Source organism: Ostrinia nubilalis, chromosome 19, assembly GCF_963855985.1.
Source record: "Ostrinia nubilalis chromosome 19, ilOstNubi1.1, whole genome shotgun sequence".
In the NCBI taxonomy this organism is placed as follows: Eukaryota; Metazoa; Arthropoda; class Insecta; order Lepidoptera; family Crambidae; genus Ostrinia; species Ostrinia nubilalis.
The window spans coordinates 369,488-394,467 of record NC_087106.1 but is presented as its reverse complement, the minus strand read 5'-3'; the positions used below and the strand labels follow the sequence as shown (position 1 = coordinate 394,467).

Genomic DNA, 24,980 nt, shown 5'->3' with positions numbered 1-24,980 from the left:
TTGTAAACACCGACGCAATTTAAAGCAATTGCTGGATAATCTAATCCTATGGGGTATTGAACATTGTAATTTGGTTCGCTGTTATGGAATAATTATAATTTCATGGTTGGAATGTCACACAAGTTCAATTAGTTTTGTATAATCGAGCCAACAATGGGACGGTATGAGTGAAGATATGGTCAAGTGTATTTCGCATACAGAGTGTAAACAGAAACTGTACAGCTAAAGTTATCTAGACCGAGATCTAGACTTAGAAGGTATCTACTAAAATTACGCAATTAACATTTACGTCTTAGCGCCGAAATATAATTTTGTTGCTCTTATCTCCAAATTCCAGGTTACCATTAAATTCCTTAAATACTTGGGGAATACGGTTACAGTAAATTCTCCCTTATCTGGTACCTCGAAGTTGCAACACAAGAATGGAAAATAAGGTGTACTCAACATTTTTGTTACAACACTCGTACTTGTTACTTATGACTTCCCGGGGATTCAAACCCGCAAACACGCAGTCAGCGTTGAACCCTGGCTTTTGTTCCACACTAGAATGGTCAACAAGATAATATTATTGGGTATTTATTAAAATTAATTCTACTTTTGCAACGTGTTTGTTACGCACAAACTTTACGCTTAGTTATAACTATTACCATAAATTGAAATCTTCGCGAATGATTTTGAGTAACTCCAATTCAAATAATTTCGAACATTGTAAATACAATTTTATTATGCTAACTAATTTTGAAAATAGAAGAAACTTCATGCAACTATTGATTTAATTATAAAGTTCTTTTATGTATCTTGTTAACTTACATAATCTATTTTAATAAAAGTTAAGCGTGTAAAGTAACTTGTAGATTACGTAAGTTACTTGTAGATTACCTTGAGTCATTACTAATGCTTTAGTCGTATTACCCATAGATTTAATTATTGGAATTCTATCCAAATTCTCTAGAATACATTTGACATTTCAGAACAACAATAGAAGCGCAATTAAACGCTACTTTGTAACTATTCCGAACGATCAAAGACTAATTCAGCAGTCAACGCCTTCGCGACTCGAAGGTAACGACCTATAAGACATAATCTATTAATCTGACTAAAGTTAACGCACGTGTAAGTTCGACAGCTACAAGACATAAATTATTCTTATTAGGGTTCATACCCATACTTACTCTTATATCAATCGTTATAGAAATAAATAGGTAGATGAATGTAATATCTATTATTAAGTATTTTTCAACATTGAGTGTGTGGCATCAAAAATACTTAGTTGTGATAATCTGTACTATTTTGAAATATTTTTAAGTTTTACTGGTTGACTGTAGGTACCAGAGATCACAAAAACTAAAGGGTAGGCAAGTTATCAGCATAATATGATTAAAGAACAGTATGGCGTTCATAGCCAGCCGCTGACAAAACGTTTAGCGTGCACGGGGCCTAAGCTACAAATTGAGCATCGTTTTTCAATTGTGAAGTAATCAACAAGTATTTAGATCAATTTGGAAACGGTCTAGAGAATGTCTATAGGACTTGTCTAAGTTTAAAGTTTTAATAAAGGCAATTAGGCAACTATCTAAAACTCGTTAATAACGTTTAAATAGAAAATGTGCTATAGAAATAATGTTAATACCTATACCTATCAATAATTTAACACCTAATTGAATAAGCAGAGTAATACTGTATGTTATATTTTTTCCGTTTGTTACAGCTGGATTTAAAATAACTATCAGAATATAAAACTACGTTCATAACGGACTGCTTGCTCACACACATTGCTCACAACTAAGTTAGGAAAAATTTCGCAACTAAAAGTAAGAGAAATAAGCTTTGGAAATATCTTTGCAGTAAAAACACACTACAACTTGTTTAGCAAAGTTATACAAGATCTTTATAAGTTTTACCTTTCAGTAAGTTTTGAGAGAGTACCTAAGTTAATTTAAGTATTTTTTTTACTTGTTAAAATCTTCGACTAAAGGCGAAAGCTTCTCTTTTTCTTCTAATGGCTATTTCTTTCCAACATGATGCTATATCGCATTAGGAACGTTTAATTTTTGCTATTTCAACGATTTTCTGTTACCACCAAAATAATAAAAAAGTGATACAGAGTACCTACTTTCTTTCTTTTCTAAGATAAAACATGACAGACTGAAACGAGACAAGCCGAAATAAATGTAGCAGAGGACTTCAAATAATACTGAAACTGGTTTTCAATTAATGAAAACAAAACTTCTGAAGTTGAATGGCTCCCTAGTCCTTCAAATGTTCAATCAAGTTTCTAACAGAAATACTTAATGACTGATTGCCTCGATCACCAGACCAACGAACTTAGGTGTACGAGTAAAATCTTCTTCAAATGCAATTTCGAGTACTAAACCCCAATTTTCTTTACAATTAAATGGTTAATAGAACCACTGAGTGCGGTTGAAGCCTTAAATGCAAATCTCCATCATGTTCAGGAGCCTGTAATAGCTGATCAATTGGTGGCAATGAATTAAATAGGCATTCGGCGCTAAATGTAGCAATTGCTACCGAATAAGTGAAATATTCATCTGGCTTCGACAGCTCTAAGGGCATTCAACTAAGAATGCTACAGTAGTCTTTAGAGGTTGCCTTTACTGACGGAATATACGAGTAGGTACGTACTATTTGCGATTTACGATGCATTATGATGATGAATTAATGATATTTTGCAATTAATTTATTTGAAGACATTCCAAAGTTACATAAAATCGACTCTACATATAACAAACACCATTTTCAGATTTTAACGGACCAGTGTATTACGCACACCCCGACTTTTGTCTTGTAATCTTAAGGGTAAAAGGGAAAAGGATGGTCAATTTAACCGAATTTCGACAAATTGAAAGTTCTCCCAGGCTCAAGCGGTGCGTTCACCAATTTCCCAATCTAAACACTACGCAAAGTTCTCAGAAGTTTCGCAACTGTATCACACCATGTTAGAGATCGATCTTGAAATTCAGTAGACTAATACTTAGTAAACAGTTTCCAGAATCTAAATCCTAATTAATTAATCTCGAACTCTGTGTAGGTATTAATTACACATAGAGTAACGTAAATAAAAACTAAAAATATCCAACTCCCCCGGGCAAACAACCACATTAATTGCGTAATTACTTCCCGCGCGTGCCCCAACCAAATAACGGACTTCCCGAAAAAGGCTGAAAACTTTCCGTCGACTCCCAAATACAGATTGGTAGGATTATAAGCCCCAATCTTCTTATTACTTTTTGGGGACTTTTAGAAATGAGTCCCCGAGTAAGTTTAGGAATTTCCCCATTTACATTTGCGTTAATCGGAACTGACCCGGGCGTGCCTTTATGAGGGTATTGTGTAATGCTGTGGAGCACCTAAAATTGTACGACTTTTGCCTTTTCACCGCAACTTAATAACCAGGGTTTACGGTAAAAATTTTGGAGAGCCGTTGGAAAAGAATAGGCGAGGATCGCGCTCAGTGATACCGTTATCGAAAAGGACCGGCGTTTTCATGGTCGAATTTAATAAAAATTACAGCACAGGCACAGTAGAGTATGCAATTAGAATAGAGACTGAAATGACTTGGATATATCTCTACTACTTCATAATAAAATGAGTAAAACTCGAACACATTTGACGGCAAAACGTTTGTCCGCGTTCTACAAACAGTGTCACTGACGAGGGTCATATTAGTGCTGGCGACCTTATTCCTCGACACTACTTATTGAAGCTGGATTAAAGAGAGCCGCAATAACGAGTAACGTTTGAGTATCGGACGTGCTCTTGGCACTTTCGTTGGCTTTGGCATTCTTTTTGACGCCTGATACCGAGTTGAAACACGGCTCACGTGCCGACCAGGATATTGAGGCTTGACAGAAACATTAATAGACTTTAAGAAAGCGATTTTATGAAAAGTATCATAGTAACAAAAAAGAGATTTTCATTAAAAACAGACTTGTCAACAACACAAATTCGATTAGACGGTTCGTAATATACTTAAAATAAGCCACTAAAGAAACAAAATTACCTACATTCAAGAATAGACCGGACCAGCGAGGCAAACAATTACAATCTCAAGTACACTTCAACCCTGTTGCTTAGCTAGATAATAATAACAATCCTTTAAAAATCCATTAATTTCGGTGTCTAGCTCAGCCTCCGCTCGTCCTAGGTAGTCAGAAAGATATAATAAATAACCTCGAAGGGCAAGCGCCGCCAGTCACGCCGGTGCGTAGGACACAGATTACCTAATAGGTCTTGAGCCTATGTCACGCTCATGATTTATAGTTATACATGCGGGCGCCTTGTGATATGTTACAAGAATTTATGTGTTAGACTCACTAGCCTAATAGGTAAATAATTTTCAGAAATCTCATTACTTGCTGAAATATCTAACATCTTTTACTTATACTATAAGGAAATTGTCTGTCAGGTAAACTACAATATTTGGCTTGAAAGGTCCAATTACTCTCTGGAACTATTCAAGGAACCGATGAAATTGGCTTAGGTATTAAGTATAATGTTGATAGTATAAGTTCACATCATATGAATTAGTACATATTAAAAAAAAACACATATAATGTAAATAATCTAAGCTTTTGCCCTCAGATCGACGCACGCGCACAACCCGGGCAGCCCCGGGACGCTCAACGGAGTGAACGGCAGCGTGCACGGCGAGGCCCGCCAGGCGCAGTCCCGGAAGACCATCATCAGGATGTTAGGTACGTTAACATTACCTTATGATGTTGGGAATATTACCATGACTTGTAAAACCAGACTAAATTATAATTTTTACACGCCGAATATCGGTAAGACATGTTGATACTAACAAAAGCTACTACGAGTAACACCAAAAATATATTTCTGTATTGCTTTGTCACACATGTTCTGGTAAATAAAAATATCTTTATGTTTACCACTAATGTTTGTAAATAAAACGAGGAATATTAAAATGACGAGAGTGCATGGACTTAACCTGGTGGGAGGGTAAGCTTTGAGATGTGTACATTTGAGTGTTTAAAAAGGACCTAGGTTAGGTAGGACACGCTTATAAGAATTAGATTACTACACACACACGAATTACCACTTATCCATTAGCACAGTATCGACTCTCCTTAGGAGTTTAACATTGCCCAGGGACGCACTAAGACTAGTACTTAGGTACTTAGTCACTTGTCGGGTTTATTGGCGACTCACCTAGCTCACTGGAAATAGTCCCAATGCGCCCGTACCACGTTTCTTTATTAACGATAATTTTAGATAGACTTCTCCTCCTAACCTTCTGCTTCTTCCCTAAGGACCCTCTTCCCGGTAATCTACTATTAACGCCCTAATATAAATACACTAGTTTCGGTTCACGAAATAAATAGAACTGGAATTAAGTAATTGATGAGAGCTTAAAATAAAAACACCAACAAAGAACCAACCTTTATCAACCTAAACGTACGTTGTCCGTTACATTACGGTGAGTGAAAAAATAAAGCTGAAGGCCATAGCAGTTTGATTGTATAGGGAGAAAAATATTTGTATAAGAGTATTTATTGAGCGAGAAAACAGAAAAACAACTTTGGTTAAATAAAGTTTCGCCCACTCTTCTTAATTAATTACCTAACTTCTACATTACTATACAGGGTGTTAGGTAAATGGGTATATGAGCCGACACTAGCCCATGTTAACATATGCATATAAATGGTATGGTGAAGTTAGAAAATTGATATCATCATTTTAGTTATTTTTATTTTCATACAAATCTGATTTTATAAATTTTATTTTGTATGAACATTTAAAAAAATTAAATCTTTCTAACTTCACCATACCATTTATATGCATATGTTAACATAGGCTAGTGGTGGCTCATATATCCATAACGCCCTGTATTACTCGTAAATCTAAAATAGTCTAAAAATAATTTAGTAATACCTTTAGTACACCTACTCACATGTTTAATTAAGTTTACATGTTTTATTAATTAAGGAGAGGGAAATTCATTACTGGATCCGAGATATACCGTGTTTGGATTTAAGGCTTGTATTCTTAGCAATTTGAATGTAAAGTGAGTTACGCCCCGAGACATTGTTAATTCCTTAGTTAAGCGCGGCGGTTTGTTCATCAATTAAATCTGTCAAATCCAAACGCGCTAATTATAACATTACATCTAATTAAAATTGTACTTCACAATGAAGGTACATGCAGTATCTTTTTACAGTGCCCAAGGCGATGTAAACTTTTAACTTAATTGGACCGATCACACACTAAGTACCATAAAAGAGGTGCCCCCACAATAGACCGGAAAAAGAATCAAATTCAGACCAGAAAACAACTTTTTCTTTGATATTTTTTGGGCCTGGGGGCCTCCACTCCTGTGTTGCCCTGCAGCCTCCAGACCTTTAAATCCGGCCCTGCTGGAATGACAAACTGTTTCAAACGTATTAGTATTTATCGGCCGACTGATCAAATAAACTTAAACTTTTACGTCGAGGCTGCATCACTCTGGTGCCGTCTACTTTACTACTACATACGAGTGTATAAAATACTCGTACAATAGAATCCTTTCATAGCCAATAGACATCTGTCTCTGAATCACTCTATACTAGCGACTTCCAAACTTGCGAAAATCTAAGATTTTAAACTTTCGCGTTCCATTTCAACTAAAGTAGCTAAACACGAGTCTTAACGCGACGTTTTGAGTTACATTATGTACTCACGGCTTGACGTTTCGGCTGCTATGCTGCAGCCGTGGTCACAAGCAGACTGGCACAAGCCGTGAGTACATAATGTAACTCATTAATAAACGTCGCGTTAAGACCCGTGTCTTACTATACTTTCGTATAATCCGAAATGATTTCATATCCGTAACCGTAACCGAAACCGGTATAATATTATTCTAATATCCGTAACCGTATCCATAACCGAAACTTCATATCCATAACATCCCTGTTTCCTACTACGGAGCACACTTTGGGATTCCCTGAACTGTACGTAGTACGTACAGATACTGATTCTATTATATCGAAGAGCTGTAGAATGTAAACTTAGTGTGAGACCTTGCACGTGGACCTTGGTGCATAACAAGCTTACACGTGACAGCCCAAGGAGATGCTCTCGGAATTTCTCAAAAGGATTTGCCTGTGAGCTATTTGCTCAGGATCTGACATTCTGCAGAGTGACCGTATTTACGGAATATGTATTTGATTTCAGTAAATATGTAATTCGTACTTACACCCACGAATAACATTTCGAGTTATTTTCTACTAAAACAACAATTCATTTAATATTTGAGGAAGTTGAGTGTGTTGACTAAGGTTTTCTTGGTATTTTCTCCCACTGCCTTTTCCTCACTTGGAAAAATGTTTGGAACAGATTAGTACGATAGAAAAAATATTTTTAGCTTATTTTCTCTTTAAAGAATAATAATTACGCGTTATTAAATTCTGATTCTTTGTTAGGTTTGCGAGACTTACCTACTTAAATTCAAATTCAAATATTTTTAAGTCAATAGCCAATGGCACCTACTGCGCGTTTTTATTGCGGCTACGAGCTGAACAAAAACGTGCGGTAGCCAGTTGAAATTAATTTCGGGGCGTTTGTTAACAATAACGTAATTAAACCAGCTTAGCTTTTCGCTTTCTGGAATCACTGTACTTTAAATACCACCTGCTTTTGTTCTGCACTTAATTACAAATTAAATTATTAATCAGTTTTCTATGAAAGAGAGCTCAGGCATGTAAGATGATAAGCAGCTTGTCCCATTGTTTCAAGTCTCATGTTATTTTACGTACATAAGATTTTTAAATACATACATACCTATATACATTTCATAGTAACAACTAGACCCATCACAGAAATTAAAACAATTTCTGCCCGGCCGGGAATCTAACACGGCACCTCTTGCGTGGTATGTCGGCATGTTGACCACTATACCACTCAGGTCGTCATAAACGACTGAACTGCGGACAACCAACAAAATATTGGAGATTTCTCAAATAAATTTTAAAGTAACGTTGAGTTACTCTTGTCATTAGTGACTACACCATCATTAGTAACCTAGAGTATTGTATCAACAGCGGCCGTGGTGGTGGCGTTCTTCGTGTGCTGGGCGCCGTTCCACTTCCAGCGGCTGTTCTTCATCTACGGCACGGAGTCCAAGCACTACCACACCATCAACAAGCACCTCTTCAGCGTGGCAGGGGCCTTCTACTACGTCTCCGCCACTGTCAACCCAATTCTCTACAATTTGATGAGCCACAGGTAAGTTATAGTCTTGATTGTCTGTGTGGTGGATCAAATCATTGTTTCAGTCACGGGACGTCCACTGCTGAACATAAAAATAATGATTTCCAGATTTTCAAGTTGGAATCAGTGGGGCCTACTACATACCTACTATGCCTTCTACAATATTTTCCATCGAATTCTGCATGGACGATGTCGCGGGTAAAGGCTAGTAATTATTATTACAGCTGCTTTTCCGCCATCAACGTCAAAAGTCAGACGCTGCTGTCGTCTCGTGGAAAGTCCAAACACTGACGTAGCGTCGGAAACGGTGCCACTCCGTTGGCGATGCCGGCTACCTAATTGAAAAACGTCATTCAGTGAATCGACGATTATTTTTTTAAGTTCGGCGGTCCATAGAGATAGCTACTACATAGCTTAGCAGTAGATAGGTACTGAACAATGCTACAATAGCAGTCTGAAGAATTATTTCACAAAAAATTAGGAATGATTATTAGTATCTTCGCATAAAATCATTTTGGTACAACTGGTACAACGCTCAAATCCATCTTAGTTAACGAGATATATTGTAATTCTAAAATACATTGATTTCCCTAGGGATAAGCTATGGAAATTATTACGCACATTTATATTTATATTTTTGACGTTAGTCCCGCAGGGAAAATAACGTACCTAATACTAGGGTTGTTCAAAAAGTAATAAGAATGGAATATTTCTAGCCATCACAAAAATCTGAAAAACATTGGGTAGCTTAATCTTCACTAGAAATTGGTAAGAAAATCATTAAGTTTACCATTTTGGTTAAGAACTACATTCACCACGACCAGTAAAGAAATAAGCAGTACCTACACAATTTTTTCAGATTTTTGTGATGGCTAGAAATATCCCATTCTCATTACTTTTTGAACCCTCTGTACTAGATACATGTACGAGTAATAGTCTCCAACTCTATCACCATACAAAATTAACTTTAATAAATTGGAAAAAATATGGAATCCGCTTGAAAAGTAGCAAAAGCGAGGAAAGTTGGCATGTTTAGGAGTATGACGTCAATACCATGAGATAATTACATACGAATAGGATATTGTTTAACTGAGTTCGAAAGTTCCAACTGATTTCCGTATCCTAGACTCGCATTCTCATTCCAAGATCGGTCTCATCCAACTCAATATTGACCTGCACACTGAGAACTCTATTAAGGAATCTTCAAGGGGCTTAGTTAGATTGATATTCGAAAGTAATTTGGGGGTGAAGTCGAAATTAAACGCTTTATCCAAGTTCTAACCGACGCTTCCACTGTCTCGCCATTAATTCCAATACCTTCGAAGGGAGTCCTGTTAGCTTAGTCTGAAGCCCATCAATATTCTATTGGCAGAAAAAGGCTCTTATTCTAATGATAAAATCGGCTGGAAAATGCTAATCTCGATTATAACTTTGTGTTAATGAACGTCTGGGTTTACGTTTCTTGCTGAATGAGGGTAGAGTCTTTTTAAGCTCCACCGTTTACCTTATCAAATTAAAGTAGACGGTTGACCTTTAAATACCTATCAATAAATATTGAACCATACAATTAACCATTGATACATGTTGACAATAAACAATAATCCTCAGAGCCTTTTTTTCCAACTTACAGGAAAAAATAACAGTGAACTCCGATCACACAAAACTCAAATATTTGGGAAATATAAGGGAGAGTCCGCTAATTTGGACCAGTTTTTTTCAATCCCATTTTACACACAGTTTTCTTTTGTTTTTGCTAATGTCCATGGTATATAATAAAAGATACATTATTCAACTTACTATTTCATAAGTATTAATTAACATGATTGTTGTATATTTAGCACAAATCAACAAAGTACGAGTTCAGAGCTTCGGTCCAATTTAGCCAACCGGTTCGATAATTTGTACCACAGGGTTACTAAATTGGATTTCAATAAATTTCAAGCCTATAATAAAACTACGGCAAAATATTATACGATACATTCTTAACAAATTAGGAAACGAAAAGGAACAGTAGTTAATAACACAGACAATCGATATTGTTTTACACGTTATAACGATTTTGAGTACAAGTTTTGTAATTCCAATTATCGTAACGCACACTTGTACCTAATCTACTTTGCCAGTCTTTTGCTTTCATTTATTGTAAGTCAAACATAACTACGCTATTATAACTTCAAAATATGATTTACAAAAAAAAAATTCAAAATCCTTTAGTAAAGTTCCATACAACTTGATGTGGTACAATTAAGCCGACTAGGTGATAGTGCTTTTAAAAAATTGGTAAAAAATATAGCTTATAAATACAGAAAAATGTTTGAAATAATTGTAATCCACACTAATTTACGCTTCTAAATAATATATTAGAAACACCCTGTGATTAAATTTAACAAAATTACAAACTAAACATGTATTGTCAAAAGTTACTTGAAAACAATGAAAAAATACTTTTCAAAATAAAACACACGTGTTTGTTGTCACGGCAATAACCACATGGCCTATATTAATTGATTTTAGTTGTGTATCGCTGAGTGTTGCAATTACAAACATTCAATAAATACTTTACGAAATATGAGGGTGGTACAATTTACCCGGCGGTACAATATACCGAACTCTCCCCTACTTAAGCTTAGCACAACTAGTTCAATTATGTTGATTGTGTCTTAAGCCAACAACTTTGAGGAATAGTATGTTTAGGACTTATCCTAAACATACTATTCCTCAAAGTTGTTGGGTTTAATGGGAACCTGACATCCAAATAAACAATCAACCATCTAGACGTATCTGATTTCTGTTCCCATCTATTTGTAGATTGTTTCACGAGCTCGTTACTGCGAGCAACATTCTTCCCACCGAATAAGTTCTGTCGATAAGTCGCACACATCAATAACTGCTAAGCTTTATTTTATTAGCAAACATCGGCGAATGTTTTGGTGGCGCGGAACGATAATATTGCTGTAATTTCATAAGTATTACGCGATGACGTGTATTATAATATGTGTAAGACGATTACTGAAATATTACTTTATTTTTGGCACGTGCTAAGTGCTTATAAAAGTAGCATTTGAATAAATTTTACCTTATATTGATACTTGATTGTTTATTAAGTCCAATACCCAATTGAATCAAAGTACCACTCGTCCTTTTATAAAAGCTTTTGACCGTTTTCCTTAGATACCGGCTCGCGTTCAAAGAGACGCTGTGCTGTAGCAAGGCGCGCAGGAAACAGAGCAAGTACCGCGAGCACTCCAGCATCAGGGAGACTATGGTCAACCACACTTCGGAGGGCGCCCACCTCGTCAGGTGAGGCATTACCATAAACTCTAGCGTGCTAGCCTTGGGCTACTTAAAGTCGCAATGCAAAGATATATCTTAAACTACACATACATACAGTGTTAACTTATCTTGAAGGCTAAATTGTTGCTTTATTTTCATCGTGTTCCACTTTGCACGGATTTCTCCAATCGATCTTAAACTTCGAACCCCTCTTATTTAGGTTAAGCCTGATTAAATTTATTGAAGGTCCCAAGATACACTTTTCCTCGTGGAAAAATTAAGTATTGTGCTCTGAATTACTCAATCTTCACAGACTGTGCACCTTGACTACAGAGATGGAAACGACCTTTAAAAAACTGTTTTTGATTTTTTTTTATGCAGAACAAGGCAGGTATTTAACCGAAATCGCACCTGTTTTTCAATGAGATACTGTCTAGGATGGTACATAACTGCCCTGTAAGCGCTTATTCACTCTCGCCTTGAAAAGGCCCATAGTGTTCGAGGAATGAATCAGAAATTCGGGTAATGCCTAGCTTATACCCTATAACAGCCTACGCCCTACACAATAATAATATATTTTTATTTATTTAGGAATAGTACACATCACAATATCATTTGAGGTTACATTTTTTTTTTTGCCAGAGTCCGGTCCCAGAGCCACGACCGGCGCAACCGGCTCGACCACAAGGTGTTCCGGAGGTGCAGCTACTACGGCACGGAGACCACGTCTCTCTGCAGCGACAAGTGGAAGGACTTCTACAAGGACAGGAAGAGGGGCAGCCTGCTCCGGAGCGAGAGGACCAGCGCCACCTCCTCGCCCAGCAACAACAACGACTCCAACCAGGTCCTCTTCAACGATAAGGAGGACTACAAACTCGATTCAGACTTGGAGAACGATGACAGCAACATCAATATCAACATCTCGATACATTTGCACAAGTAATCGTATTGGGTAGGCGTACAAGTAATTTTAATGTAATATACTTGAATAAAATGTATTACCAATTTAATTTACGGAAGTTCCTAAAAGCGGAACTTTTTCCATGGAATCAGAGTAACTCCTTTGCGCCTATTCAAATTCTATTCAACGTTAGAGTAATTTGATTTCTCCACCCCTTAGAAAAATAATTTTGGATTCATTGAATTCGTTTTATTAGACCCTGACTATGTTGACTGATACTATCGAGATGGTGATATTTTTCTACTGTTAAGTCGCACGCTTGTATTTTTATTTTGGAATTACTAATGGTGTACAGTAGACAGCACATCAGACTAAACACTTTCGTTGCAAAATAAGCACGCAATGAAATAAAATCTCACCCGGTAGAGATAATATCTCTATAATCCAACAAGAAAAGAAGATAAACTAATAAGCAATCACTTGAAGTTTATCAGGTAATATGGTAGGGCGGCCACACTATGTGTCTTTCTGGTCTGTAGATACAGATAGATTACATTCAGTAAAAACTTCCTAAAAGATTATTACGTGCTTAATTTGATGATTTCCCACAAAAAGTATTTGATGAAGCACCTGGAAACATTCCCATCGCTAAGCCCACTCTCTCTTCGCCGGCGATTACACAAAGAAGACCTTTTATTTAGAGCGCATTTAGTAGCACCCTATTATATTATCTACTTTGCCCAAACAGGCAGAGCTGACTTTAAATATAACAAAAGAGATACATGTGAATATACTTGCATACCACAATGATTCAAAGTATAGCACTCGTATATTCTCCTGCTCGTCAAATGACCATTATATTGTTTGCCCCCAGCAGGATTGGAGTCCACAACGGAGAACGGTAGAACAGTACGCGAACGAGTAGGCCAGGCAATCCGGCAATATTGAGTATGTAGATCCCGAAAAAAGGGCTCTCTAACGCATAAAATAAGACAAGAAATAAGGAATGTTGTAGTGTAATTTTTAAAATACTGCATATATATGCATATCTCTCACATCATAGTTTGTATGACAGAATTGAAACATCACAGCAATGCGTTCCGCCGTTGAGTTCCCATACAAAATGCGGGGATCTGTCGCCTACAACGCACCGGCAGCGTGTGGGCACGCCCTAAGGGCGATTCCCAATAATATCCAATCAGGACCGGGGCTATATTACAATCTTGCAAAAGCTGAAGTGTCTCGATCCGGATACAATGAAACATAATATCTACTGAAATTAAATTTAGATGGGTATTTTTCGATTGGTTGAATAATATTCCTCGTATAATTTTATTCTTTTTGACAATATTTTGAAATTAGATCCGTAATTATTGTAGTTCGAAGTCGCAAATAATAAGAACAGCCCAATTTTAGTCAAAAAATTGTGATCTTGTCACCAATTCGCGTTTTCGTATTAACCCAGTTTGTTATTAAAGCCGCTTTTTCTTTTCGCGATAATGAAGTTATGTTCCCAGCTGTGGCCGCTTGTAAATCAGTAAGTTTAGGAAACGTTAAAGCGTAGAAGACATTATAACAGTCTACCTACAACACAAGCCCCTTTACTTACATACAGGGTGTCCCAAAATGGGTGAATCAAACTGATAGGGGAGGTAGCTCTAATAATGTACTATCCCTAAAAAATATGAAAAAAAAATTTGAGTACGGATTTTTTTTTAAATAATGTGCTCTAAACTCGAAATCTAGTCATTATTTTCAAAAGTTTGTTTACAGATAAACGAAGCGATCATGTACAATTAATATTAGTGAAAAAAGTACAAATTTATAAACTTCAAACGCAGCAATTATAGCCAGATACTTAGGCAAAGCTGATTTATTTTAACTTTTTAATCTTTTTTTTTATTTTTCCTTATGCGCTTTATTTTATTTTCATATTTTTTGGGGACAGTACATTAGTAGAGCTACCTCCCCTATCAGTTTGATTCACCCATTCTGGGACACTCTGTATAAATCCCATTTAGCTTAACGGACATAACAACTATGAAATTATAATAGACGACCGTTTTGTGTATTGGTTCACGTACGGTAGGTACGTGGACTACTATTCCAGAGGTTTCTATGTATTAAGCTTAAGATGTACCTACATGTATGTACGAAAAAACATATTAGAATGTTTATGTCCTTTGTCTGGTACCACCTGTAGTACAAGCTTTGTTTTGTTTGGGACTGGATGACGCACTTTAAAATGTCCAAGATTTTTATTTACAATTAACGCTTTTCTTGTGGCTGGTATAATTTGTAACTAAACTGACAGTTTGAAGTGCTGCCCATCGTACTTCTACGTTGTTTCCGTTCATTACAAAGTCTTTCAATCTGTATTATAAACACTCGCGGTCTGTGGTTTGATGACGAAATTAAACATTGAGGTGCCTCAGATTACTCCAGCGCAGCCTTATTCACTAGGTTGCGCCCGCGGCGTCACTTGGGACTCGGTCACTCGGCAGAATAACTTTGGTGCATCTCTAGGGAAATGTGAGAGTTCCTGGACATCCTGGGGTATAGTGTAACTTGGGAATAAAAGCTTTTTAGGAGTGGATAATAATAAATGTGAAATTTTAAATATTTAGTTTGTCAATGTAATTAAATATTTTAGTATTTCAATTCGGGGTATTACGTTCATCGATTTTGTTTTATATTATTGCATTATTTAATTTACAAAATTACCAATGAACAAAATTTTGTCATTACCATTTAAAAAAAAACAATTCTTTTAAATTTACAATCTTTAAAACATTTTACTTTACTTACTGTAGGTAATATAACTTCAATACGAGTAGTTTAGTAGAACATGTAAAATAAGGTAAACATTTGTATGCGTGTATTCAATACGTAACTAACTGTAAGTATTAGTACTTTAAGTTTTAATAAATAATTGAAGGACTGATATAAACCAAATAGATATTTTCTAATTTTATTAGATATTAAGGCGAGGCAAATTTTTAATATAAGAATTACCATTCCATCTTATTATGAACCAACCAAAGCAACGTATAGACCCAGTTGACTATAGTATTATGAAATCAAAGGTATGTAATAAATAAGTATTATGGTAATAATAAGTTTAAATAATTAGTATCATATAAGAATGAAATGTAATTATTAATTCAGTAAGTGTCTATCTAAGAATCTTCAATGTTTGCACTTGTATTATTAAAATAAATATTGAATTCCTAAACTGACTTTTAAATTTGATATTAACACCTTATTCCTGAAAATCCCTGTAATTTTTATCAGAGTGAACTTTCCTCTTAGAAAATTAATGCAAAGTTATCGAAACCCGAAGCTCACACTGAAAAGGTCAAGGACTTGCTGAGATTAAACTTTGCAGAGATTGTAATAATAAGTAGTATTTTAATGCTTTAGAAGTGATTCTTCAGTTTATAAGTAGGTAGAAGAAGGAGAAGTACTTAATATCCAATCTTAAAATGATTCAGTAAAACTCTACGCAATTGGAATGAATTTAAATTAGAATAGGGTGAACTTCTATCAATATTTGAATAGATAGATGGGTATAAAATGAAATCCCTTAGGTCATACCTCATAAAACAAGAATTTAGTTACTGAAAGTCCATGTTATTTGGGTGTAGTCTGATAATTTGTGCTGTCGTAGCACAAATTACAATAACCTTAGACTAGTAACATGAAGGTCACAAGATTTCCGTAGAGATTTTTATACTAATTAGGCACTCAAGTTGTTGGTGTAACACCTAAAGAAACAGTATTTATTGACATTTGAGAAAACCTAAACAAACATTTGAACTAGCCCAGCCTGGTTAAGCGGATATACTAAGATCACTATGTATTTGGGTCCATATTACGCTCTAGGCCGACCGACCGACAATATCCTAGGAACAGACTTTTTTTATGACAAACACACGTAAAAAGGCACCTCTCTACCGTCAAGTGGTTAAGGCAAAGAACTTTTCGACCCTCAAGAACGGCGTGGGGTATTTTCAGGCTGAAAACGATGTGGAAATGTTTGTGTATTCTAGTTTAGGTTATCTAATAAAAATGCAAATGTACAAAACAAATTAGTATTTCTTATTAACGTATTTATTTATTATCTTTTATTAACGTATCAAAAAGAGATTTAAAATCACCATATCAAACTATCATAGTCGCAGTGCGATCCCTGGCACTGAAAAGAACAAAATATTTACTGTGTAGCTAAGTTTCTCAACTTTTGATAGGTACATTTTAACAAAAGTTATTAAACTTAAAGGCTACATTTATGTACGTACCCAAGCATCACAGTTCATGCCAATGCACTGTGGAAAAATAACGTAACCTTTGAGGAAAGGCATATTATTAAATAGACAAATAATTCTTACTGAAATAAGCGAGTTACTTTTTCAGCGTTAAGATATTTTCATAATGTTCGGTTTAAAGTTAACGCCCTTAGTATGAGTAAATAGGTACCCGAAACTGTATTAAAGCGTGCTATTTAGATAAATTACATTACTCACTTTGGATTTGCACTTTGGGCCAGTGCACTAAAATAATTAGGAGAAAATCAGTCCCTCTGTTTTCCTTTACATCTTAAATATTTTTATAACTTATTACTTTTAGCTAAAAGTTTTTACTTACTCCCGCCATGCATCTTATGCCTTTACACTGGAAGTTTAAAGTTTCATTTATATTTAATCTGGTTTAAATAAAGTTCAAAAATAAAGTAAAAAAGGGATCAGTTTTACCGTAGCGGTACAGTTTTCACCTCGACACTGCAAACAACATCGAGCGTTAATTTATAATTGAATTACAATTCTAGATAATGTACAATCCTAGTTAGTTAATTATGAAAGATTTATAATATTAGTAGGATCATGTATCCATGCTCTACCAAATCCAAAATTTAATTTCATGTTCATAATTTATGAGGCATTAAGTAAATAAGCTAACAGCAATATCAAACTATTTTCATGCGTTAGTTAATGTACCTACTTACCAGCTCTTTTGGTAACTTGGTAAGCACATGGTAACGCAAAAATATCTTATTTTCAACATTAAGTAGTAATGATTCAAAACAAAATCATTTAAAAATCTATAATACAGTTTCACCCAAAACAATTTTTAAAGGGTTTAACAAGAATTTATGGTATTTACAGCTAAATGGGAAATAAGTCAGACAAATTGCACTGCAACACAGCTGTGCATCTTATTTATTGCCCCATTTAGTAAGAAGCACGGCATTAAGATGTAGTATTTAGGGAGCTACTTAATGCGTTTCAATTTATTTTATTCTCAGCAAAGATAATATTTTTTAAAGTCGGTTGAAGTTAGGCGATGTCGTTAGGACTGGTTCTTTTTATTTTTAAACTACACGCTAATTATGCAGTCGCAAACTAAGCACAGTTTTAACGTAACTCCAGCTTGTTAAAATCAGAGAGGTAGTGCAGGTAGTTAGTTCACAGAAACTAAAAGTTTGTAGAAAGTAGCCCGAAAATCATAAACAGTTTAGGTTTACTTAAGTTAAAACCTAGATATTTGGCAAACATATTTCTGAAGTGCCTTTTTGAGGTGTTTATTTTTTACAAGGCAGGAGCAGTACGTAGTTGTCAACATATTTTGAACCTCACTACTTTGTATTAAGGTTCAAGTAACTACTTGAATAAACTTCCTTTCGCCGTCAAAGGCTTAAATCCTTTTAGCTATTATGTACATTTCTATTTCTTTACACTCTGTTAAAGAGCAGGATATCGCCCCACTTCGGCTTTTACTCGCTTGGATAGCGAAATTCGTGTAAAAAGTACGTCTGACAGGTAATCGCTCTTTTAACCCTACAATAAGGCAAATGAGTCGCGACTTCAGCCGTGATTGATCTAATCGGCCCCGAAGTGTGGGGAGACGGAAAAGGCGCTAACTAATAACTTTGCGCAATCGATCGAATGATGTCGGGAGTAATCACAGATTACTCATGGAATATAAGTAATAAGTAGTTATGTTGTAGTGTCGCTATCTTAATTACTATCTACTTTTTGTGTTGCCAATATGGTGCAGGATTTTCCTTTTGGGGTTTTTTACGTTGATGTGTATCGATACAAGACAAGGTATTTAGGCAACATTTATAGCTTAGACTCAATTGATCGATTTATAAATATTAAATTAACTTACAACAGCGTTGCATGACCCATCTACACACTGGAATAAAAACATGTATTTTAACTAAATGTCTAAAAAAGTAGATAGGTACCTAAGTAGGTAATTATGTACGTAAGCATTTTCACAGTAATATAATATTATTAACAATATGAATCTGTACTAATTACCAAAGAAAAACATTCTTGGGCTTCGGACATCTGAAAAAAAGTTTTGTGTTTAACCTTTCACGTGTTTCCTATACTCGGAAGGTACATACCTAAGTATGTAGTAAGTAAATAGGCAGATACTGCAGATACTTAGTTTGCAGCTCGGCTGAAGGCGAAACTAAGTTCCAACTAGCATTATGTTATCTGTGGTAGGTACTAAGTAAATATGATCATCACGCAAGTTGGCACGTAACGCCACACACTTATTAGATGAGCACCGATCCGTATAAAATGGTACCAAGTTCCGACCGCTAAATCTAAATACTTAAATAAATAAAATAATGAAAAACACTTACCCCAGATGTGCAGTTTCTACCGGTGCACTGTAAAAAAGATAAGTAGGTAAGTCGTCGTCGTCGTTTCAGCCAAATGACGTCCACTGTTGGACAAAGGCCTACCTTGGGGAAGTAGGTAAGTACCTTAGTTAAATATACTGAATACCTAAGTTTTTATTGCAACTACTTAATCATAAGCAGCTCGTAGAGCTAATGGCCGCTGGGGCAGAAAAGTTCTTGAGCCCACGAGCCGGAAGACGTAGCGTGGGCAGGCCTCCCACTAGGTGGACCGACGACGATCTGGTGAAGGTCGCGGGAGGTGCCTGGATGCGATCGGCGCATGACCGGTCTTTGTGGAAATCCTTGGAGGAGGCCTTTGTCCAGCAGTGGACGTCTTTCGGCTGAAACGAACGAACATAATCATCATCATTATTGAAGGCCATTGTTTCCAGTGCCCAAGATGTAGATTTCCCGTCATTTAAGCCCAACTAATGTATGGGCAAACACAGTTACGTTTTGAGCCGTTTGATTAATGCCTGAAAGACGTAGGTACTTATTCCAATTTGTAAACAAGTGTTAAGATCCTAGCCACTTTTCCCACACAAAAAGAAAAATGTTAAGGGTTCGATGGGATTAACGAATTCCAATAAATAATTTATCCGGAGCCGATCCGGAAATTGGTGAGAAATTGACTTTTTGTTAAATTTACATTTCCTAGTTTCCTAACATAAAATTCTAATAAATTTATTGCTTTTCAAATTAATACAAGTGAACCTGCATGCATTTATCTTCGGCATGATACCCAGGTATTCGTAGGTACCTACTAAATTTCTCATAAAGTAATGAAGTTGGTTCAAAATCAATCGACTTTCATTCCTTTTTATGGAGTTGTAACAAAACTAAAGCACAAAACTAAAGTCACAACACTGCTGTCATGACTATTCTAACATAGCTCAAAATCAAACCGGGACGGCTTAACGTGTCCGCCGAAGAAATTAATATCTGTTCGGTTGAGTAGGATGATTGAAAAAAAAAGTTGATTGTACCTACTTACATTACACCTACATTCTCAATTTTATACCCAAACCCATCAATTCTTCACTTCTTCTTAACCTTTTGCGCATTTCCCCATATGTTAAATCCCTGTCTTAGTCAACCCAAGTCAAAAATTTTAATTATTGTAAGTAGGTTTTTACTTTACAACTTACCCAAGCATCGCAGTCACACGTGGCTATCTGTAAAGAGAGAAAACATTTGATTAAACTAAAAAAAAGGTACACTTTTAGAGAATGACATTATTTTTACCTATCCTATTGTCCGCGGGTGTCGTAAGAGGCGACTTAGGGACTACACATCAAACAGAGAACGGGCAGCAGCGCTCTCTGACAAACATAAATCTTTTAAACTGCGATCTCCAGCCCGCCTGCCAAGCGTGGGGATTATGGCAAAACCCTCTACTATAGTGGAGGAGGCTCATAGTCCAGCAGTTGACTGTAAAGGGCTGTTGATGATGATCCTATTGTAGTATAACGTGTGTTATTTGGTGACGAACCAAAGGGGATCTCTGTATTCACTCTTGACAAGCCTGGCAGGAGGCAAAGGTGCCCCTACCTTCCTCAACATACTGACATTATTTTCCTTCAAATTTTTTGTTCCGCTACAGCTAAAAATGTAATTCTAAACCAATTTTGTCCCTTAATCTGACCCTTTTCGAACAAACAAAATTTTGCCTAATAAGCTCACCTGAAAATGAATTAATAAAACAACAAGTGTTTTAATCCCAAACCACTTCATCGCTCGGGTCGCCTCATATCGCCACCAATTTGATTACTGTCCGTCATGTAAATAATCGATTTTAACGCCTCACTTTTTAATCACACTAACTTGATTAATAATTTCCATAAACACAAGACAATCCATAAGTGCATATAAGTACTGTTTGAATTTTTCGAATTCAAATTATTTACCTATATTTAATTATAAGCGCGTGCGCTGGACGCTGTCGCTAAGAATTTCCCACCTACCGTCTCACTCATCCATCTATCACAAGGTTGCCAACATTCCAGATGCGAGTTTTAAATTTAAGCATAGATAGACGAATCCCATTGTTTAAATTATTATTATCCGCCATTGACATGAAACTCATACAGCATACAATCTAAATAATTCTTCGAATAAAATTAAATGAAAAATCAAAGTTTTTCAAACAGCACCGAAGAAACCTTGTTTTGTGTAGTCTATCTATCTTGCTGCCTTTTTGGTAGCGGTATGGTATTCGTTATGGCCTCGTAAGCATTTCTTAGCCCCAAAGGCCTGATAAATGGTAGCTATTATGAGATAGACTGCACGAACACGTCATTTATAAACATCAGACACAAATGACATGACTTCCGTGTTTTGAGTTAGGTACTATTGTGGGTAGGTATTGCGTTTAGACTTTAAACAATTTGCCTAGGTTAGTGCCTTAGTAAATTAATCCTTTAAATTATTCAGGTTAAATTATTATACTTACAAATTATACGTTTACTGTTTTGAACTAAATTGGACACGATTCAATATTAGTAATTACATTTTCACGCAAGTCATAGATCTTCACTGAAAACCTTTACATTCTATTGCCTCCTAACTAGTAACATAAAGTTGAATATTTACTTTTTCAAACCTGCAATTAAATCCGAAACAGTAAAATTGCTAAACGGGTAAAATTCTTATCAGAATATAAGAAAGAAAGCAGAAAAATGTAATAGGTAATATAAGTCATCTATTTTTCTTTTTTTATAGTAAAGATCTAAAAAAAATTACCTTAATTTCACTTATAACCCTCCTGGCGCAGCGTAATTATGATACTTTGTTACTTATGTAGTGACATTATAGCAAAAGTTTAAAACATTATACACATACCTAAACTGTGCGCAATCAAAATAAAGACAAATCTAGTTTAGTTAGAGGTAAAATTAAAAAGGTATCCTCAAAGCTGATTGGAAACAGAACCCGCCATTTTTAATTTTGCCGCGAACGCAGACTAAACTTTCTCTCCGCCTAAACCGTACCATAGACAACTAATTGCAATATCATAATTTTAATAAAGTATTCCTTATTATAAAATAAATTAAATCTATACTGATTCTTATAAAATAATTATTTTGTTACAATAAAAATATATACAATGATTTTTATCCGACTGCGCCAAAAGGGGGGTTATTTCGAAAATATAAAATCATTAAATTAGTAACTGAGAATACCATCCCTTTTTACTTCCCGCGTTTTCTCAGCACGTCTACCAACATTACTTAAACAATTTATCAGTATGTTCTCAATTATACAAAAAAGTTCCATCACATTAGTCTATGGGTGAGAAAATAACGTATTAACGTTATGTTATTTCTGTAACATAAACCTTGGAGTAATTAATATTGTAAGGAGAAGGTACAATAACTCTAGAAAGTGGCCATTACCATAATAGTTTATGTTTTATGAAGCAGTTACAATAATAGTCCAGTAGAATTAGCTTTTAAATCGGAAATAATTCCTACAAAAGATTTTATTGTTTTAATGGGGTATTTCGTCAAAAATGGTCAATTTTGCCTAATTTCCTTGGCACGAATTTCATTTTTGTTTTTAACTATTTTTAGTTTCCCATTGCATTAAGTAGTAAAAACTAAGTTAATATATCTAGAAGGGGTGTCATAATTCGTTTTAGAAACAAAGTTATGAGGTCATACATTTTTGGTAGCCAAGGAAATTATTATAAATATTTTTTTCTCTAAGTTTTCTTCTGTGGTTTGCTTTTTTTTTTGTTCGACCCATTTTTGTGTACTTTCGCAAGCAAACATGCCAATGAATATTATATCATTACGATCTTTTTACACAACCAAGGAAGATAAATGCAGTAGATTGAGTTAAAAGTTAAAAACAAGTTTTTCTATATCTATTCTGATACCTATTTCATAAAATGTAAATTTTAAACTTATTCCAATAAAGAAATACTCAAAATTTGACTTTACGCCGAATTATTAATGGTCTTTTATAATTTCCTAGGTCATTTTATGCCACGGAAAACAAGGAAATTAGGACCAAAGAAATTAGATTTATGCCTAAAAGACACCACAGACAAAAACCTATTTACCCTATGCATTTACTATTTAAATCATGGGTTTACCCCTACAGACACTACATTTGTGTAAATAAACAATAAAATTAATCCATTGTTTAGTTGCAAAAAACCGTCCAAAGAAATTGACTTTTTAGTAAACAAAAACCCAAGGAGGGACCTATTTATGCGATTTGTCGCGAAACTGATCAACGACGTACTGTCCTGCCTCGATGGCCTCTTGGGACGAAATGGCCGAGTGTAGTGGTGCAGTGCGTTACATTCTAAGTTTTTTCGTTTCGTTACAACAATGGTCGAAACGAAGACCCAGGGAAATTATACTTTTGACCTGGACAAGAACTTAACTTCACTTTATTTTCTTCCTATAAGTATTTGACATTTAAAGTTTTTATTTTCCGATAGCCAAACGTTTCTCAAATGTAAAGAGAGTGCTATTAGAATTAAATTACGCTTCAATTTGTTATAATGAGCCTTCATTTTGGCAAACAACAGTAATGGACATAACAAGGAAATTAGAAAAACGACTTTTGATTAAGTTTTTCTACGGTATTATTTGTAGTTTCTGCTATTGTAATAGCAAAAACAAATAAAACTGTTGATGAACTTTCCCATAAAAATAGTTTTATACAGATAGATATAAAAAAACATGTGTTCGCCTGCCTGGACACAGAAAATTTACTGTTTCGGCGAAATACCCAATGGCTTCTTTGGTTGCCCATTAAGACTCTCCTAAGTTTTCGACTTCGACGGAGTTTTGCTTAAGTGGTGGGGGCCCCCGAAAGGGGCATTTTTTCGGTTTTCCGGTTATACCGCGTAAAGGACTTACCCTATCAAAAAGTGGTCTTCATGACGGTTGAAGGGCACTTAATCCTGCATTGAATAAGACCAAATTCATATGTTTTGGACAAACCGTTCTCGCGCTAAAGTTCGGCAAAGTAGAAAATATGTGTATAATTAATGACCCTCTCCACGTCCAATGGTTTGTTACCCACAGGCTTCCAAGTCTTGAAAAGGGCCACCTCAACCAGTGTAACCCTATCAAGGCTTACGAGCTGGATGCGCCTATCCTTGTTCGTCCCTGCCGTTCCTTAACTGCGGTTGCTGCACCTCTTCCTGGCACTAACCTGAACGACTCTGTGTTACCTACTGTGGCTGCCCCTCTTCCTTGTATCCTCCTGCATGACTACGTTGCCTAGCCGTATGCCTGGTCTAAGGTTCGACGCCAAAAATCAACAACAACAAGTTCATATTAAAACGCTGAAGAGTTTTTTGTTTGTTTGTTTGAACGCGCTAATCTTAAGAATTACTAGTTTGATTGAAATCATAATTTTTGTGTTGAATAGCTCATACATTGAGGAAGGCTATAGGATATATACAATCACTCTACGACCAATAGAGGCGAAGCAGTAAAGAAAAATGTTGCAAGCACTGGAAATAGTATTTAAACTATTTTCACTTGTACGAAGTTGATTTTGTGGCGTCGAACCTTGGACCAGGCATATGGCTAACCAATGAAATCGTACAGGAGGGTACAAGGAAGAGGGGCAGCCACATTAGGTAACACAGAGTCGTTCAGGAGAGTGCCAGTGCAGCAACCGCAGTTAAGGAACGGCTGGGACGAACAAGGATAAGCGAATCAAACTCGTGAGCCTTGTTAGGGTTACACTGGTTAAGGCGACCCTTTACAAGGCTTGGAAGCATGTGGGTAACAAGCCATTGGACGTGGAGAGGGTCATTAATTATACGTATATTTTCTACTTTGCCGAACTTTAGCGCGAGAACGGTTTGTCCAAAACATATGAATTTGGTCTTATGAATAAGACTTCTTA

At 35.7% G+C, this 24,980-nt stretch overlaps 1 protein-coding gene across 1 annotated transcript in view; it reads left to right on the top strand.

Moving 5' to 3' along the window:
- Window positions 1-12,442, top strand: part of LOC135081010 (neuropeptides capa receptor-like) — a 94,337-nt gene extending 81,895 nt beyond the window's left edge. Inside the window, exons 5-8 of the mRNA XM_063975732.1 lie at window positions 4,603-4,715; window positions 8,058-8,241; window positions 11,398-11,526; window positions 12,142-12,442. Coding sequence (XP_063831802.1) covers window positions 4,603-4,715; window positions 8,058-8,241; window positions 11,398-11,526; window positions 12,142-12,442 — 727 coding nt within the window. The remainder of the gene's footprint in view (window positions 1-4,602; window positions 4,716-8,057; window positions 8,242-11,397; window positions 11,527-12,141) is intronic.
- Window positions 12,443-24,980: the final 12,538 nt, after the last annotated feature.